This window comes from Muntiacus reevesi, chromosome 2 (assembly GCF_963930625.1).
Source record: "Muntiacus reevesi chromosome 2, mMunRee1.1, whole genome shotgun sequence".
NCBI classification, from domain to species: domain Eukaryota; kingdom Metazoa; phylum Chordata; class Mammalia; order Artiodactyla; family Cervidae; genus Muntiacus; species Muntiacus reevesi.
In genome coordinates this window covers 200,391,684-200,411,892 of record NC_089250.1, presented here as the reverse complement: position 1 = coordinate 200,411,892, position 20,209 = coordinate 200,391,684, and the positions used below count along the sequence as shown (strand labels likewise).

At 42.2% G+C, this 20,209-nt stretch overlaps 1 protein-coding gene across 1 annotated transcript in view; it reads right to left on the bottom strand.

Moving 5' to 3' along the window:
• CACNG3 (calcium voltage-gated channel auxiliary subunit gamma 3) overlaps positions 1–8,708 on the bottom strand; it is a 96,211-nt gene extending 87,503 nt beyond the window's left edge. The window contains exon 1 of the mRNA XM_065924512.1: positions 8,498–8,708. Within this exon, the coding sequence (XP_065780584.1) occupies positions 8,498–8,708 (211 nt within the window). The remainder of the gene's footprint in view (positions 1–8,497) is intronic.
• Between the last annotated feature and the right edge of the window lie 11,501 nt (positions 8,709–20,209).

Below are 20,209 nucleotides of genomic sequence, written 5' to 3'. Positions count from 1 at the left end.
CCTGGTGCACTGGGAAGTCCCAGAGGAATCGGGTGGAGAGGGAGGTGGGAGGGGGGATCAGGATGGGGAATACATGTAACTCCATGGCTGATTCATGTCAATGTATGACAAAACCCACTGCAATGTTGTGAAGTAGTTACCCTTCAACTAATAAAAAATAAATGAAAAAAAATGTTATTGTAGATTCCTACATATCTCTGAGTGAGGTATAGCAGGGATTGGCAAACTACTTTTTCTTAAGGGGCCAGACAGTAAATATTTTAGACTCTGCAGGCCAAGCAGCAAAATTGAGGATACTATATAGATATTAACATAACAGGAGAGAAAAAAAATTTCCATAATTTTAAAATATACAACACTAAGAGTTATATACATGCTGAAATTTGAATTTCTTATCATTTTCATGTGTCATGAAATATTTGGGGATATTGTTTAATTTTTTCTACCATCTGAAAATGTACAAAATAGTCTTAGCTTTTGGATTGTACAAAAATAAACCATGGGCCAAATCTGACCCATTGGCTGAAGTTTGCCAACTCCTGAAATATAATTATGTATCACAGTACAGACATCATTGAGTTTTCAACTTTTAGAATTTTAGAGACAAAGTGTGATGACATATTTCCTATTTATTGATAGGTCTCAACTAAGTGGCATATAAAGAGGTAACTTTTAGTTTGGCTTTCAACTGTGTTATGTCCAATCCCTCATTTTCTTAGTGATATTTTGGGCAGATTTCATAACTTTCCAGCCACTGTTGGTTGTTAAAACTTGCAACTGCATACCTAGTTGCAAGCTATTTCCCTACTCTTCCTTCTTTCATTTGAGAGGAAATTCAGTATGCTGTGGCCAATAACAGGAAGGAAAAGAGGCCAAAATGCCACTTCATTTAGTAGGTGGGTTTGCAAAGCATTACTGTTCATTGCTACTGTTCTTCCAGCTGATACTGATAGTCACGTTCTCTGCACGCAGGAATCGACACATTGACTCCCTATTAGAAGCATGTGCATTGGTTATTGGAGGCCCTGTGGACCATCCACTGCAACTTCCTTCCCTGATATGCGATACCTGAGTCTGGTCAGTCTTTGCCATCCCACCTTGGCTCCCATCACTGGCAACTCATGGCCCCATGCTGCTGGGCCTGCAGTTGCCCCATACAGAACACTTCTGCTTTTAAAGGTCCTCCTGTCTTTGGATAGACTCAGTTCTGGATCAACAGGTATGGTTTAGGGATTGGCACATGGACTGACTCTTAACCCCTGTTTGATCCCTTGGCCAGGCAGCATTGTGCAGGGCAACAGACTGCAGGACAATCTTCCTGAATATCATGTAGCCCTGTCTAGGGTCTGCTTGCCTAACTGGCTATTCTCTTGGGTGGGATACGGACAAAATGGCATAAGCTATGGCGGATCTATGGTGGTATCCACCATAGGCCCACTGAACTCAAAAGACCTCTCCCTTCCAAACAGGCCGCCCCACTGCCATTCTCTCTCTCAGCCCTGGTCAGAAGCCCTTGCCTTTTGACTTCCTTGCTAAAATATGCGCATGAATAGATGAGCAGTTGTGCTGCCTCAGCTAGTATCCAATCCAGGAATGAGATGCCAGATGCCTTCAGTCTTTATGAATGATTCTTCTTGGAAAGCCACAGGTAACTCATTGGGGAACTAAAAGTACTGAAGGAAGGGTAGTGATATAAGAAAGCAAAATCATTTGTCTTAGAAAATGCATCTTGTCTAAAACGCATGAATCAAGGACTACTAATCAACATATTATTAGAGGTATGAAGAGACCATAAGACATAAATTAAGAACTAAGAAAGAAATAGGTGAAAGTGCTTGCTACTTTTGCTTCCTTGTTGCACAGGTAAAGAAGCTCATGCTCAGAGGTTTAGCAATTTCTGAAGTCTTATAGCCAGAAAATGGCAGGATTCAGGTAATAAACCAGGTCTATCTGAGCCCAAAGTCCCTGCTATTATCTAATATTCTTTGGGATCTTCCATAAATTATTACAGACCCATTTGCTTCTATATTGAAAAATGAGCTCTTGGCAGGGTCATAGAATGAGGGGATAAAAAACAATCTTGGAGTTTTGTAGACTTCTTTTTAATCTCAGAAACATTGGTTTTATTGGGAATACTTTCACATGTTGGGATAGAATGTTCAATTGTTAAAAATATAATTCTCCTAAAACACACAGTGAGCTTATGTCAAATTTTATTTAATTCATCAGTGAAGGGAACCAACAGAATGACAAAGCTGGCTCAAAGGAAGATGTTATATTTTTTAGATGAAAAAAACTGAAATAATATTGTTAAGTTATGTATAAAACTGATAAATGTCCTAGGGAATGGGCAAATTGTCCACAACATTTAGAGTTATCTCCTCTAATGAACAGAAACTATTTGTACCTCCACTGAAGAAAAGAAAAATGTTCATCTTTCCAAGTTTTCTACAAGTAAACATCTAGCCATACAGCTAGACCTGGATCTATAATAAAAGCTGGGTCAAACAAAGGTACATTTCCAGGGAATTAGATGACCACTTAAGTAAGCTTGTCAGACACTGCTCTATGACATTAAACATTAAAAGGGCATACCCCTCTTTTTGTCTGATTTCTTGTTGTTTTTTCCTCCATATGTGCTGGTAACTCACACTAATCATCCACCCTACTAGCCCACATTGATCACCCAACCTGGGATTGCAGGTCACTTGCCTTTATTCCAATCCAGTGATAACATCTCAAATGATGAAGCAAAAAGTATTTCTGGGCTATACTTTCTAAGATGGGTAGAATACTAGAGTCAGAAAGTACAAGTCTGGATTTCAGTTAGAAAAAAGAGCAATTCTTTCCATCAGGAATGGCATAGCTAAGAGTGAGATTCAAAAATATTTAACCACCAGCAGGACATAAGATGAGCCAGTTATAACTGATGCTTCCATAGGGCTGGAACACAATCATGATGGCCCTACTGGGCCAGCTTTTTACTTTTTACTTGGTGGATCTAATGGATGTTTGAGAGGTTCCAGGAAGGGCTAGTGGTGGGGGTTTGGTGAGGACTGGTTTTATTGGGGATATTCCACATGCTGGAGTATAATGTTCAAATTGTCAAAAACATAATTCTCTTAAAATACACAGTGAGTTCATGTCAAATTTTATTGAATTCATCAGTAAGGGGAACCAATAGATACTATTTATCAACAGATAAGGAAGTATTTCTGCATTTTAACATCCAGTATGGCTATATAAACATCTTCTGGCTGAATGTTAGTCATGCTCCCACCTCAGCCTCTGCCACTTTTCTAAATCCTAAACTGCCCCCAAACATTGTCAATTTCTCCCATCCTGCCTTAAGACTCCATCCTATTTCTCTCTTTTATCTGCCTCTTGGATTTTAAGATCAAGGAAGAAAAGTGGAAAGAAAGGAACAAGGAAGGTCAGGAGTAGGAAAGAGTTCTGATGCATTCTGCACCCACATTTAAGGGAAGGCGCAGCATTAATCTAGGACAGAGGAGAAGTGACTACTTGGTACTGTTTCTAAGCTCTAGGGATATAGTAGTGCCCCCAGTAGACCAGAATCTCCATCCTTATGGAGTTTATATTCTACTGGGGGGCAGATAGGAGATGTGAAAATTGTAAATTAATATAGGTAAAAGTGCCTAGAATGGGTTTGGTCCATAGGAAATATTCATGTCCTTCTCCCATCCCTGTCCTCAATCACATCTTTAAAGTTTCCCCGAAGGTTTCTGAACACATAAATAAAGCTGGAACCCCATCTGGCTGAAAAAGTCAACCATCTGGAGATTTAGAAATATGGGGGAACTTCTAATGACTGGCTAAATTTTTTTTCTCCAGTTTTTCAGCCAGATGTTTGATACCATCCAGGCCCATCTGTAGCAGAAACATCAGTTTATTGAACCCCTTTTTCATAATTTTAAGTTCCCTATCCTAAAATCCAAAGTGGGTTTTTTTTTCTTAGTAGAAACTTTTTAATGAGTTGAAAAAGTGACAGTTCATTTAATGAAGGACAACTTCATTAAGGAAAATATCAGAAATTCGGATTTAAAGGGCCTTTTAGATCACTTTCAGGGCTCAAAATGTACCCCAAAGGTCAAATTCAGCCATAAAGTGAGTTTGGTTTGGCTGGCACTGTGTGTTTAAAAGTTAAACCAAAAAAAAAAAAAAAAAAGCTAAGCCAGTTGCCCACATTTTAAAAGTCAGACAATTCAACATCTGGCTTTTTAAAATTTGGAGTATTGGGCCTAGTTTGGTATCCATTTCCCCAGAGTAAAAACCAACTCAAGCCACATGGCAATTGTTTCCAGTTTGCTACAGTCCCCACCACTCTCTGTTGCCCCCACACTGAGACAAGTTTCTGTTACTGTATATCTTCTCACAGGCTTCCCAAGTGGCACTAATGGTAAAGAACCCGACTCTCAATGCAGGAGATGTAAGAGACATGGGTTCGATCCCTGGGTCGGGAAGATGCCCTGGAGAAGGAAATGGCAACCCGCTCCGGTATTCTTGCCTGGAGGGTTCCATGGACATCTCGTATGCACTGTTACTCCTCTTCTTACCACAATATAACTGAGCTAAGAGGACTGTGAGATACTTGCTTCACACTTTACATTATTTGCCTAGTCCACGGGGATGTTTGGATTTGTTTCTTCCTAATCTTACCTGAAGCTCTCTCTTTAGAACTGGGTAAACTAAGGTCCAAAGGAGGAAATAACATACACAATTTACATATTCAACTGCTGTGTGTACTAACATGCACAACTGCTAGGGATAGGACTGTGATTAGCACCCAGTAGCATCCTTCCTACTAGGCCAGTGGTCTTTCTGTTATCTAAATACACCCCTTTGATGAGCTCTACAACTTCAAGAGGTTTCTTAATGAGAGAATCACATATTGAACATGTTCTCATTCAAATTCACATGCCGCCATTGAAAGCACACAGCAGGTTGGGGTACCGCCTTGTGAATGCCTAGAGTGCTTTCCAGCTGATGAGTCAGGCATTTGTTCTGGCTTCTCAGTGTGGGTGTCTCTACATAGGTCGATTGGTTTTTCATTCAGGGTCCTTTACTGCCTCGGAGTTTTTGCCTCTGCGGTGTCTCCTACACCCCTGCAGATGCTGTACTGGCATGGTGGGATCTGGGGCTTCTGAATGTAAAAACCTATGTGTTTGGGCTCTCTCACAGGTTAATATTCATACCAGTAGCAACCTATCCTCTGCTGGAGCATGAATTAATGTTCTCTAGGAAGTGCTGGGTGTAGCAACATGGCTTAGGCAAAGCAGTGTCTGCTGAGTCTTTAGGCATGAGACCTTGGGCAAGTTCTATAACTTCTCCTGGCCTCAGTTTTCTCATCTGCAAAATGAGGCTAATACTTATACCCACAACACTGACAGCCTTTGAAGATGAAGGAGTTAATTTTTCAAAGTTCTTAGCACAATCCTAGCACATAATAAATGCTAAATATATATGATGTTCTGCTGAGTTACAGAAAGGAAAACTGGAAACATCTCTTCTCTCATTTGAGAGATGTGATCCTTCCTAACACACATAGTTATTTCCAGGCCCATTGCAAATACTCAATGTGGCTTGGCATTAATATCATATATTGCTTGGAAGACTTTTAGAAAATTAAGATTCCAAGTGACCTACCGGAGACCCATGGAGGTCAAGAACCTAGTTGTGGGGGCCTTATTATCTATTTTTAAAATCTCCCCATGTGAATCTGATGACTAGTTAAATCTGGAAACAATTAATGTAGTTTTCTTATACTTGACTATTTTTGGTGGTAGACAACTCATAAACTCTGAAAACTTCTTATGCCATATTGGAGAGTTACTTACACTGAGGTAAAACCTGTTTTCCTCTAGCTCCTACTTCTATCCTCTTGAGGCCACATAGAACATTTTGAGTCTCTTTTCCATATGACAGCCCTTCAGATATTTGCAGACAGCTGTCGTGTCCCTCTGGAACATTCTCTCCTTCTTGTATGAAATAGTCATATTCTCTCATGACTCTTAAAAAAGTATGGATGCCCTCTCCCAACCAGTTATCCTTTGACACTTAAAGGGCCAGAAAAATGAAGATGCTGAGGCTTTGGAAGACAGGAGATATGGAACAGGAGATGGCTGTACACCTTCATTACAGCAGAAGATGGATGCTGCCTACTGCATGTGGCTTCCCATGCAGAAAGCAGATGCTCCTGCAAATTCCTTGAACACTTGATATGTTCATTGCATGAAGGAAAATCTTAGCTTCAGATTTCAGCCAAGCCTATTTTGGTGTTGATGATATGGGTGAACACATAGCTAAAATTTCATTGTGATTCATTAAAGTTGGTGCAGCTCACTGTATTAATACTTCAAAAAGGTAAAAAATAAAATACCTGGGTCACATTGCATGGAGACTGCAAGAAAATTTTCTCAGAAGAATCACCTGACCAAGAACATATCTTAGAATAATCCAATTTCTTCTTGATTCAAATCCTCACTTCTCCCACTAAGCCCACAGAATGCCTGGGTGGGGTTCCAATTCCTTGCACAAACTGTGGGTGTAAGACATGATGTTGGAGAAAAGAGAAACCATCAGTTGAGAAATTTTGAGCAAGGATTCAGGAATTTTAGGACCTAATGAGGGAGGCCAAAATTGGTGTTTAATTGTGTATTCCCAGATTTACATCAAAGAGGCAGAAAATTTGGAAATAACTGAAATATGGTCTACCTATATGCCATTTTTGGCTTGGAAGCCACCTCAGTTTTTTTTTTTATGTCATCCTTAGAATCACATAGGCACCAAAACATCCACCAAATTGCAGCTTTATAAAGATGACTCAATTCCTTATTGTTAACATAGGAAAGAGAATTATGGCATTTCCCTGAGGTAAATGACTTCACCATATCTGACCACAAATACACAGATATCAGATTTTTGTCAATGTTTAGGAAAGAGTTTCCATCAGTACATTGAATATAATAAGACTTTTGGATAGTGCTAATTCCTGAACACCTACCCCAAATTAACCATCTACCAGATTAATATGCTCAGGGTTGGATAGGTAAATGTCTTGGCCAAGGTCACATAGTTTGCAGCATTATGAAGGTCTTCAGACAGCAAGTGCAGTAATCCTGTTGCATTTAAATCATCCTTTCCTACCTGGGCTTCCCACCAGTTGCAAATTTGCGGTGGAAACAGAATCAACTTTAGTAGTGCTACAGTCAGGAGAGCAGTTGTTCAGAGTGTCAGATCATGGGAGGAAGGCCAGGGAATGATGCAATATTACACTAGCAAGTGATGTCATAGCATGATTTCCTAAGCAATTTACGTAAATGCAACTTCTCAAGAAGCCCTGACAAATGCCAGCCAGTGGGAATGCAGGCATGGAGAACCAATGGCAGGCAGGGGAGGAAAGCACATAGGAAACACAGATTTCCTTGCTCATCACTATGCCAAGCTTCACAGATTCCTCAGAAGCCTGAGAAAACTCCTTTCTGCCCCTCTAATCCAGTTCCTTCTCTCAGGCACACAGTCTCTAAAGAGCTTTGATTTCCTTCTCTATTTTTTGATTTACTCCTACTGACATCCAGGCATTGCCCAATGATGCTGAGAGTGACTTCTGGTGTTCTGAAGGCAAGTTTAATAGTGAGACAAGCTTGACATTCTAAGATTGGTTTGTCCTCTTCATTGTAATTTAGAATGAAGCCTCAATTTTTTCAATGAGAAGTGGTATGCTGTGATTCTTGAGAATCAGTCTTATGCAAATGTCATAGAAATATATATGTTGGCTTTGCAAATGCTTTAGGAAAGAAGACAGGTGGACACTAAATACCAAGACTTCAGTTTTGTTTTGATCCCAAATGGAGAAATATGTATTAATGTTTTCATAAAATGTGTGTGTGTGTGTGTGTGTGTGTGTGTGTGTGTGTGTGTAGAGGTTCATATAGGTTAGTCTGGAACTGACTGGCAATGGAAGTTCATGAAAATATCTAGTTAGACCAAACTCAGAAGAAACTGATAAGACTATGTTGAGAAATCAGGAAATAGCTCAGAGTCTGCCAGGCTAGGTCATGACCAATCTCTCGCTCTCCCCCTCCTGCTTTCCCTTCCTCTCCTGTCACCTCTTCTCCACTGAAATACAGTTTAAGCAGAGCCAGAGACCCCATCTCAAGCCAGAGATCAAAGCAAAGTAGTTCACAATATGCCTGGGGATCTTAGATTTGAAGACTTTTCTCAACTGCAGAAGCTGCCTGGAGAGCCAGAAAATCTCATCTCATGAAGCTCATACCAAAAACAACCAACAAGACCCAACCCTTTCATCCCACACTGCATTAGTCTTGCTTGGAACAGTCTGGACATCTGCAAATTCTCGGCAACAATTCGAACTATCCTCTTTCCCCATCACTGCCTCTGTCTCCCCCAACCACACACTGGAATAGCAAAAAATCAGAAACTGGATTGTTTGGGGCTGTTGAGAGGAATTAGTAAATACCTTCTAGGCAGCAGGTCCTCCACAGCCCGGAATGGGTCATTACTTCTTCATTCTTCCTGCTGGTTTCATTATCACTTGTAGATTTAGTCCTGCACACACCTCTGGAATATAACCAGTAGTCCGTGCCCACTGCAATGGTCATTAAACTAAAAGCTGCGAAGGCTCCCACAGTAGTGATCAACATCTGGACTCCTCTGTCACACATCCTCATAATTCTTCATGGTACTCTGGATGGCTGGGGGTTGGAGAGGGAGATTCAATGCCAGAGGGGAAAAATCACTCTGCAGCTGGGTAACCTAGGACAGGCTCTTCCAAAAATTCAGGTCTCCTTTTGTCGGCATCCACAGGGACTTTGGGAAAGCTGGGTTTTCCTGTCTGGAGCTCTCTCCAGTTCCCCTGGTCGCCTATGGCCCTCGGAAGGGTGCAGGCTCCCGGGGGTTGGTCCGCATCACTGCTGCCTTCTGAGGGTCCCTGGTTTCCTTTCATTCCTCGGGAGCTTGGTAAGGATGAGGGTCCGTGCAGGGCATGGCTCTGGAGCCTGGAGCTGCCAGCTCGGTCTGAGATGCGCCTGGCTCCTCACAGCCCCGGGAGACTCAAGGCAAAGAAATCCAGAGAGGACTATGTGTGTGTGTGTGTGTGTGTGTGCGTGCGTGCGTGTGTGTGCGAGCGCGTGTGCTGGGGGTGAGGGCGGATGGCAAAAAATAGCACTGCTGGGAGGCGAGTCGCTGAGAAGAGTGTTCATTGCTTCCCCAGCCTCCCAGGAAAGCTCACCGCCTGCTCCCGACACCCCCGCTCAAACTGGAGAAAAGACAGTCCTGGGGCGGGGGCCGAGAGGTTTCATCGGAGGGCAAAGGTCCGCGGTGCTGAAGGGACAGCTCCCCGCCTGTTGCCCCGCCCCCGCCTTCCTAACGACCAGGCTTTAGGTCCGTGGTGCTGAAGGGACAGCTCCTCTGCTGCCGCTGCACCCGCGCCTTCCTAACGCCCGGGCGAGAGACCTGGGAAACTGACGGGTGGGTCTTCCTCCCGCCCCTCCCAGGCCAGCCCACCTGCTCTTCTCAACCTAGTCAACCCACGCTTCGCGCAAAGTTTCGGGCGCCCAGGGCAGTCAGCGCCCCGGCTCCTCAGGCGCGCTGCAGCACGACCCGGTTCCCCCGCTCCCCGCTCCCGGAAGGGTTAAGGAAAGGGGAAGGGGAAAGGAGCCTGCAGCGCACTCTGGCGCTCTCTCAGCTCCCACCCAACGCGGCATTTCCCCCACCACCAATGAGCCAGGCAAGTTTGCCTTTTGCTGCGGGCGCCGCTGGAGTCCACTGGGGAAGACCGAGTCTTCTTAAAGGGACCGGCGACTCGGGGCAACGGTTCTATGGCTCACTTGGGCGGGCAAAAAGTGTTGTCACAGGAACATCTGTGTATAGTCTGACTCAATTTGGTTCCCCAGAAAACAAACCAATATGTCTACCCTCCTTTCTCTGGAGCTCTGGTTTACAACGGAGACAACGTGCTCAGATCAGACCCGGAACTGTTCATATACATATGATCATGTATTCCTAAAAGACAGAAGGAGCCAGAAGTATGTAGACTCTATTATACACATATTAGGGATTTGGGCCCAGGGAGTGTGAGATATTGATCTCTGAACATATATATATTTTAACAACCGTACATTTTGAGGGTGGTGGTGGTGATGGAGTCAAGGTGGGAGAGTCGCTGAAAATGTCAGATTCTCTTCAAAAGTCCCTTGAATGATCATTTGTTAACGTTCTTGTCTAAGATACACAGGAAGCAAGTGAAGTTAAGTCAGCTTTCCTTGTTAGTCCCAAGTGCAAATGTTGGTGCACACCTGAAAGCTAGTGAGACTCTTCCTTGGAAATAGTCATTGTTGCAAGTGTTAGTTGCTCAGTCGTGTCCAACTCTTTGCTATCCCATGCACCCAGCCTGGCAGGCTCCTCTGTCCATGGAATTCTCCAGACAAGAATACTGGAGTAGGTAGTTATTCACTTCTTCTGGGGATCTTCCCAACCCAGGGATCAAACCTGAGTCCCCCACATTGCAGGCAGATTCTTTACCATCTGAGCCACCAAGGATCAACATTTAATTCATCTAGCTCTTTATCACCATGTGTCCTGGCATATACTTGAGCATGCCAAGTAGACTAAGTCCACAGAATGCCCTCATTATTTCTGTCCTGTGGCACGATGGGACAGATACCCAGAGGTCGAGCGTTCGAAATAGAGGTTGCTTGGGTTGTTTCTGCAGTCCCTGAGATGTGTTCATAACCAGCTGTCATATTTGAAAGTTATTTAACTGGACAAAAAGATAATGGTAGGTAATCGCAGACACGTACAGTCCCCTGGTGACATTTCTGGCTCTCTGTCTGAGAGCTTCTATCCAGAAGACTGAATAGCAACAATTCACAGAAGAGTTCTCAAAAACAGCTCACAACTTCTTGGTGACTCTGCTACTTTGCTTGTATGCTTTTGCTCTTAAATTCACTTAAACATTTGGTTCTTGGTGTTAGATATACCTGCACGTGCATGTGTAGATTTGAATATGTAGTAGCCATCGTGTGATTGTGTTTAGATGTTTACTTGTGCTGTGTCCAATTTAGTTATGAGTTTTGAATGCCTGGGAATTTGTTGTAGAAGTAAAGCAGGTATGTGTATATATATATGTATGTATATATGTGTATGACAGTACCTGCTTACAGTGTTATAAGCCTATTTGTTGCAAATGCATAGCTGTATGCATTTGTGGGTGTACATGCCTAAGTATAGGTGTAGTGTAGGTTTATGTACCTACATAGACTTACTTGCATATGCATGTGTCGTGGATCACAAACACTGATTTGTAGGCAGGAAGTAGAAATACTGAAAGCTTGCCACATAACCAAAATGGAACAGATAAACTTGGGGCCAAGACCACAGCTAGTCATATCCCAGAAGAAAGATAGGAGGTAATGGGGGAAAATGCACCAAGCCTTCTATAAGTTATTTATTGTTTTTTCTTTCCCGAAATGAAATTTGCTTCTCAATAAAGCTTCCTTTTTTGTTCTTTTAGTTTTGGAAGTAAAATCTAGTAGTTTATTTCTCTTTTATAATGAACACATTAAAGACTACATTGAAAAAAAAATTAAAGGAAAAAGTCCTATGTAAGATGGAGGTGAAGCTGGTCTTCCCTGAAAAGGGTTGCTAGGTTAGTGAAATCTCCCTTCCCCATCTCAAAAACTTAAATAATATGAAATAATTAATAATGACCAAAGCAATTACTCCAGGATCTGTTTTCGCCCTTCCTCTGATAGGAGTGAGAAAGGTCTTTTCCCAAAGCAGGATCACATAATTGGAAGGTCAATGGGCTTTGGGAGAGTGTGCTCCAATCAATCCATTCACCAAACTCACAGTAAAACAACATCAGTCCTCTCTCTACCTCCGTGGTCTATAATATAAGCCCAGACACACAAGGTGTGGTTCCCAGAAGGTTCAGGAGAATGGAATCAAATATCCAGGCAAACTGTGTGGGGTTGGGGAGAAAGGTCAGGAGCTCAGGCAGAGGAAGGTGATGATCACGGCTCAGGATGTGGACAATTCTAAAGGAGAGAAGGATCAATATAACAAGAGTGAAATGTATACTGAGCTTTTGGCTTGGTGAAGCAGGGTTCTCCCCTGCCTCTCCCCTCCTCTTTTCTCCCCTACCCAGGTCCAAAACTGATCACACACTAGTTCAAAGTTGATCACAGAGTATGGGAAGACCTGAACTTGCGTTTGGAGAATCAGAACACCTGAGTGGAGTGGGAGTGCAGAGGCAGGAAGGCCGTCAGTTAGTTCCTGATGATGCCTCCCCACTTACTAGGGGGTGACCTCATCCTTTCATTCAACTGAATGTGTAGGTGTGTGTACATGGGTGCGTAGCGTCAGCTTCTAAGCCTAGATGTAATTGCTAGTTTCTTACCACTAGAGGGCTCTTTCACCAGATCCATCAGGGACCCGAGATTCAAAGCACTATCTTTTTATAACAGTGATGGAGCCAGGCTCTTTCTGTGTTTGCTGATGACCTTCTTTGATCCAACTAATGTGGCAGGAGACCTGGAAGCACTCAGACAGCTTTAAATTGATGTTTGAGACTCTTATTAAGGCTTCTTTTTATCAGCTTCCTTTGAATTCTTAGGGGTTTCCGTGATGGCTCAGATGGTAAAGAAACTGCCTGCAATGCAGGAGACCTGGATTCGATCCCTGAGTTGGGAAGATCCCCTGGAAAAGGGAATGGTTACCCATTCCAGTATTCTTGCCTGGAGAATTCTATGGACAGAGGAGTCTGGTGATTGGATTCTTAGCTAGTTGAGTAGCTGGCAAGGTACATCTGTACTGTTTTCTGTTCTTCCTCTCCTAGGTCAGAATTACCCTCACCTCAGGAGGGGTCAGGGCCCCTGAAAGTGGTTGTGTCATTTAGGAATGAATACCAGCAGCTGATTCAATTCAATAAATACTTTGTGAGTGCCTATTGTGTACAAAGCATTCTGCTTAGCAGTTTGAAGTATACATAAATATGTTTCCTACCTGCCCCTCAAGAAGCCCATTATATAGTAGGGGATATTTTGCTAGTATATTTTGGCTGTAAAGAGAAGAAGCTCATTGGAGTTAGTTTAAGGGATTGGAGTTTTGATATGAGGATATGGTGCTGCTTCAAGAAACCTTTAAGCAAAGACATTATCAGGCCTCAGCAAGGAGATAAAACCAGGGAATAAAAGCCATCAGGAGTCTTGACAGTCACTCTATTTTTCATCTCTGCCTCTTTCCATATTTTTAGTTGGAAAAAGATTATTTTGCCTTCTCTCCTTGTTAATCCTCAAGAGGGAAGCTAGATGTTGAGGTTTTACGTCTCCTCTATCCAAGAGATCTACCCAGACTCAAAAGGGCAGTTTTAGTCTCAACTAAAAGCTTCCAGGGGAGACAAACTGATTGTGTCATGTGCCACTTTCCAGCCCATCCTGCTGTGATCATGGAGACAGGACTGTGGTAGTATGGACATAGCTACTGGGGCCAGCTCCTCTGAGTTGAGGGAGGGAGGACAGTTCTCGGAGTAGGAGGAGCTTTCCAGACGGCTCAAAAGACTGCTATGAAAAATCCACGTGATTTACTTCTGGAGCCACTGTGATGATGCCCAGGGGTTCAGCAGTAAAACATGATCATGAATGAGAAGACAATATGTTAGGATATAAGGCTCTGAAGATATTGGAGCCTCTGTCAGAGTTAGAATTGGGCTGAGTGTACCACCCCCCAGCTTCACCTTTGTCTATGCCCTTCTTCCAAGGAACATAAGCTGAAAGAGAAAAAACTCGTCTGTGGTAAAGTCACCCACATGAATGTAAGTTAAGGAAATGGTGAAAATTAAGCAGATGTGGACCAAGGGTGCCCTGTCTGCCATCCCATAATTCCCCCTTTATGTTCTCACATAGTCTAGTTATGGGTTTTTTCACTTCTAGATTCAAAGTGTTGAAAATGAAATATGGTTATAGAACACATCCTCATGTTATTTAAACTTTAGCCTTACTGACCTTCTTTCAGTAACCAAAATCTCCTGTTCTCTTGCACTCAAATACTTGAAAATTAGGTCCCTCCTATCTGCACCTGTGATAGGAGTTGGATGATTGGAGGAGGGAAGGAATGGTGGGGATGCAACATCCAGGTATTACATAGAGAACAGCCAGGGTATGCTGTCGATAGCTGATGGAAGTTCTAGAGGTTGGAGTATGTCATTGAAAGTTATGAAGGTAATCAATATAGGAACCATAAAAATTCAACAACTGTGTTTGGAGTGGGCTTTCCTTGTGGCTCAGCTGGTAAAGAATCCACCTGCAATGTGGGAGACCTGGGTTCAATCCCTGGGTTGGGAAGATCCCCTGGAGAAGAGAATGGCTTCCCACTCCAGTATCCTGGCCTGGAGAATTCCTTGGACTGTATAGTCCATGGGACCACAAAGAGTCGGACTTGACTGAGCAACTTTCAAGTTAATCTAAAGTGACGCAGATGCTAAAGAATCTGCCTGTCAATGCAAGAGACCCAGGTTCAATCTCTGGGTTGGGATGATGCCCTGGAGAAGGGAATGACAACGCACTCCAGTATTCTTGCCTGGAGAGTTCTATGGACAGAGGAGCCTGGTGGGCTACAGTCCATGGGGTCACAAAGAGTCAGACATGACTCTACGACTTTCATTCACTCACTCAAGACAGAAAAGTTACCAGCTAACCATGGTAACTTTTGCAGAGAGGAGCAGGAGTGGGACCAGGAGCTGCTTTTCCTGACATCCCCTTTGATCCTATTTGATTTTCAGAAAATCTTGAGCGTGTATACTTTGATAAATGTTTGAAGTTGATTAAAAAATAAATTAAAGCATAAAGTAGCATGCCACTTGTCCATCTCTTCCAACCACCTCCTGCTTTATCAGTATAGAAATGCCAGGTGTTTCCTGTGATTCATCCAACCATTCCCTGGAATGCTCTCCCCCGAGATATCCTTTTTATAAAAAACATTTATTTTGAAATAATTTTGAATTCACATAGAAGTTACTTCCACCAGATGTTCCTTCTCGTGGTTCAGTCCCTCACTTCATTCATATCTCAGCTCAAATGTCGCATTCTCAGAGAATCCTTCTTTAACTGCTCTAAAATAACACCTCATTCTTCTCTCTGTCCTCTCCCTCTGCTTTTTATTTCTTTATTGCATTTTTCAATATCTGAAACCATCTTATATACATATACACATATGTTCATATGTATGTATATGCATCTATGTGTTTATTGCCACCTCCCCACTACAGTAAAAGAATTCACATCTAAATTACAAGACCCTGGGTCAGTACCCAGGATATCGTAGGTGCTCAATCAGCATTTGATTAATCAATTAACTTAATAAATAGCTATTACATTTCACACACCACGATAGGCACTGTTAAGTTAATAATAAGCAAGAAAGACTTTGTTCTTGATCACTTGGAACTCAGTCTAACGGAGAGAACAGAGATAATTGAACAAATAAGAACAATTGAAACGGACGCTGTTAGTATCCCATAGATGCCTAGATTCCCTTTTCTAGGTTGGTGCATTTGTAGCCCCAACCTTCCTACCCCTCTGCCATCCCTTGGTTGTCCCTTCTTGGAAGAACTGCTCTTAGCTGATAGGAGCTGCCTCCCCAAGGGAGCCCTACCCCAGGGACAGCCTATAGTCAATGAGTGGCTGATACAGGGATGCGAAAGTCTTTCTTCTTGTCAAAGGCAGAGAGAATTCTGTGGTGCAACTTATGTTCCAGAGTCCTCCGTGGGTCAGGCCAAGGCTAGGTTTTACCTGGGACCACATCCTTATTTGACTTTGTCCCCTCTCACTGTGGTTCTCAAACTTGAATTGTGCATCACTTACAAGGCTGGGTAAACAACAGCTTATGGGACTTTCCTGGTGGTCCAGTGGCTGCGACTCCACACTCCCGATGCAGGGTGCCTGGGTTCAATCCCTGACCAGGGAACTAGATCCCACATGGCACAACTAAGACCTGGAGCAGCTAAATAAATAATTTTAAAAAGTCAGCTTACTGGTTCCATTCCCAGAGTTTCTAGGATGGTTCATGAAATCTTTCATTTCTAGCAAGTTCCCTGGCAAAACTAATACTGCTTCTCTGGGAAGTCACAGGTGGGTACTCATTGCCTCTCTGCTGGTTCCCATACTCCACTAGGTTTTTCTTAAAGAACACTACTTCTAGAAGTTACCTGCATATGACTCCCTGCGTCAGACTCAGCTTCTAAGCAACTCTACCTAAAACATCAACGAGGGCTAGTTAGCACTCTGCTAGGGGAAGTGCAAGTCAGCGGCAGTTCATGTCACTGGAAGTCATTGGAAAAGGCTTCACAGAGGAAGTTCCATTTTAACAGAGCCCTTAAGGATGAGCAGCCAGGTAAGGATCAGGAAAAACTGTGTTCCAGGCATTTAGATTGGTATGTGCAATGCCCTGGAGCATAAAGAGCTTGAGGAAATGAAAGGAGTTTAGTATGATTGGAGTGTGATGTGGCATTAGTATGGCATACTCTTCATGCTTGTATATTATGTACAGAGGAGATATTTGGCCACGAATACTCTTCCAGAAAACGTTACAAATTTGTTTGCTTTTTAGAGGAATTATTTTGCCAACTATATCCCAAGCTTGGGTAGCAACCTTTAGACTAGGACACCTCTAAAAAGTAAACTCCTGAAAGATTCTTGAGTCCAAGAGGAAGCTTGTTCCCCCTGAATTGATGAGTCCAGGGAGAGAGATATGGACAAAGAAGAACCTTGCAGAGGTCAGAGAGAAAGTGATGGAAAGTAACAGATAAAGGAGTTCCTCCTTGTTAGCCAAAAACCTTCTTCCATTCCCAGAAAATAGAAATTTTGTTATTTATATTCAGTTTGGTTGGATAATTTCTATGAACCCATGGATGCTCTATATACCTGCCTTTGCCTTTAGAGGAAGCTCTTAATGTTTACCTGGTTCCACCTGCAAAATTAAATAATGGGTGAACTGGTAGCAAAAGTGTTATCCTTTAGTTTAGATCAAGAGCAGACACACCCAGATCTGTTGAAGAAGACTACAAATTGCCCAGAAATCCTAACCTCTCAGTGGATGAGTTTGTGATTGTTTCCTTTGGGAGAATGTCAGTGTGTTGTGTTTATGGAAAGACATTCACTGGCATAGGGGTGGACTGTTGCAGAGGCTGCTGGTTGCTTCCCTAATGACCTTTCTTCATTTCTTTTTAACTAATAAAACTCCAACTGTAGTTGGGGATGCTCTTTGTCACCTTGAAAGAAAATCGCACCTTTCAGTCTTCCTTGAAGAGAAAGGTGATCCTGTAACAAAATTCTGACCAATAAAATGTAATTGAAGTGTTTTGCAGACCATAGCCAAAAGGTGTAAACAACACAAGGGTCCATCAACTGATGAATGGATTAACATATGTGTTCTATTCATACGATGGAATATTATTCAACCATAAAAAGAAATGAAGTTTGGATGCAAGCTACAGCATGATTGAACCTTGAAGACATTATGCTTAGTGAAATAAGTCAGACACAAAAGGACAAATATCATACCATTCTGTGTAGAAGTACCTAGAATAGGCAAATTAAGTAGATTAGATGTTATCAGGGCATAAGAGGAGAGGGGAATGGGGAGTTACTGCTTAATGGTTAAGAAACTGTTTTGTGTGATGAGATGTTTTAGAAATAGATTTTGGTGATGGTTACCTAACATTGTGGATGCAATTAATGCCACTAAATTGTACATTGAAAATAGCAAACTTTATGTTACATAAATTTTACCACAACTTTTTAAATGGGAGAAAAAAAGTTGTTCTGTGGTGTGTAAAATCTCCTTTAAGGGAGCTGATGGTCAGACTTTACGGACACACAGCGTGCTGTCCTTTCCTTATGTTTCTTACTGCATGGACCTGGAACTCAGTTTCAGAGGTTGACCAGACGACTTGTTACTGGAAGATGACAAGTACATGTTTAAGATATCTGAAAATAAAATGAAGTTGGAGAAGCCTGGGTCCATAATAGCATTATGGAGCCACCCTCTAAGGTGGCTTTGATTATGTCCAAAATTATTATCACACGACAGAAACAGATTTCTTAATTTATTTCACCTTTTCAATTTTAGCAGATGAGCATACAGTTGATTCTAGAACAATCAAGGGGTTAGGGGGTTGCCACCATTCTGTTCAGCTGAAAATCCACAAAAAACCTATAGTCTGCCCACCTACACATAGATGCAGTTCCTCTGCATCCACAGATCCACCCAACTATGTTTTATATAGTACCATATATATTTACTGTATATAGTAAATATATAGCATATATTTACTATTGAAAATAGTATGCAAGTGGAACAGAACATTCAAATCCTGTTGTTCAAGGATCAGTGGTAATTCCTAATTTATACAGATGAAGAGAAGTAGAATTAGAGAGGTAGCTTATTAGTCATGAAATTTTTATTTTAAAAATATTTTATTGAAGTAGTTGATTTACAATGTTGTGTTAATTTCCAATGTACAGTGAGATGATTCAGTTATATATATATATATATATATATAATTTTTAATATATATATTCTTTTTCATATTATTTTCCATTATGGTTTAATCATGGGATATTGAATATAGGTCCAATAGGACTTTGTTGTTTATCTATCCTACATATACTAGTTTGCATCTGCTAATCCCAAACTCCCAATCCTTTACTCCCCCACCCACCACAAAGCTTCTGATTAAAGCTGACAGAAATCCAACTCAAAGGGTGTACAAAAAGCAAGAGCAATCAATCAGTGCCTGTGACTTAAAAGCACAAAAGTAGATAAGCTCATGAGCAACTGAACCCAAGACTTCGCACAAATGGCATCCAGAGTCTGCTTTTTCATCTCAGCCTTGTCTCCCTCTCCACTGGCTCCATCCTCAGCCTGGCTCTCTTCTCATGTACAAAGAACTCCTGGCTTGCCTTCTACCACCTGAGCAACCCTGGAAGAAATAGGATATGTCTCAATCAACAATTAGAACAAACGTCTTGGGGATAGTTTCTCATTGACCCATTTAGTTCGGATCTACCTGAATCAATTGTAGTAGCCAGGAAATGAGATTTACTGATTTTCAGGTCTGTGCTATCATTCTGCCTCTGGACACACAGGAAGAAAGACCAAATTCACCTTAATTTGTGTGAACTGAGAGTGGGTAAGGGGCTGATTCTTTGAGGAATTTGAGGTGCTGTTACTAGAAAAAGGAAGATTAAAGTGAGATGTTTACTGTGCATTACAGATAGGTAGACTCCAAATCAGGGCCATTTTGCCATGCAAGATCATTCAACAAACATCTATCAAGTCCCACTTGTTTACCAGGTCTTCTGTAGGCACTGCGGATCCAGTGGTGAGCAACACAGATTCCCTGCCCCCAAGGAACTTGCATTCTAGGTGAGGGAGACAGCCAATGAACACATAAGCAAACCAAAAAAAAGTAGTGATAAATACTGTGAAGCAAGTAGTGATAAGTACTGTGAAGAAAAGAAAAGAAAATTGGGTAACTCAATACGATACAGCAGTGGGGGCAGTGGCAGAAGGAATTATTTAGGGAACACAATCAAGGAGGGCATTCCGAGGAGGTGACTTGAGCTGAGAAAAATCAAAGCTGGAGAAGGAGTCAGCCTAAAGAAGAATCAAGGAAATTGTTCCCAGAAGAAGGATCATCAAGTGCAGAAGCTCTGAAAGGAGAATAAACATGACTTGTTGAAGAACAGAATGGACAGAATGGCAGGAATCTCATGAACAAGAGGAAAAATCCTAGCCAAGGAGGTCAGCGAGGTGGACTGGGGCTCGATCATATAGAGCGAGTGGGCCAGGGTAAACAGTTTGAGCGTTTCTTTTTTTTTTTTTGCCCAATGGTTCAAGACAGTCAGTCAGTTAAGTTGCTCAGTTGTGTCCGACTCTTTTCGACCCCATGGACTGCAGCAGGCCAGGCCTCCCTGTCCATCACCAACTCCCGGAGCTTGCTCAAACTCATGTCCAATGAGCCGGTGATGCCATTCAACCATCTCATCCTCTGTCGTCCCCTTCTGCTCTTGCCTCCAATTTTTCCCAGCATCAGTGTCTTTTCCAATGAATCAATTCTTTGAATCAGGTGGCCAAAGTATTGGAGTTTCAGCTTCAGCATCAGTTCTTC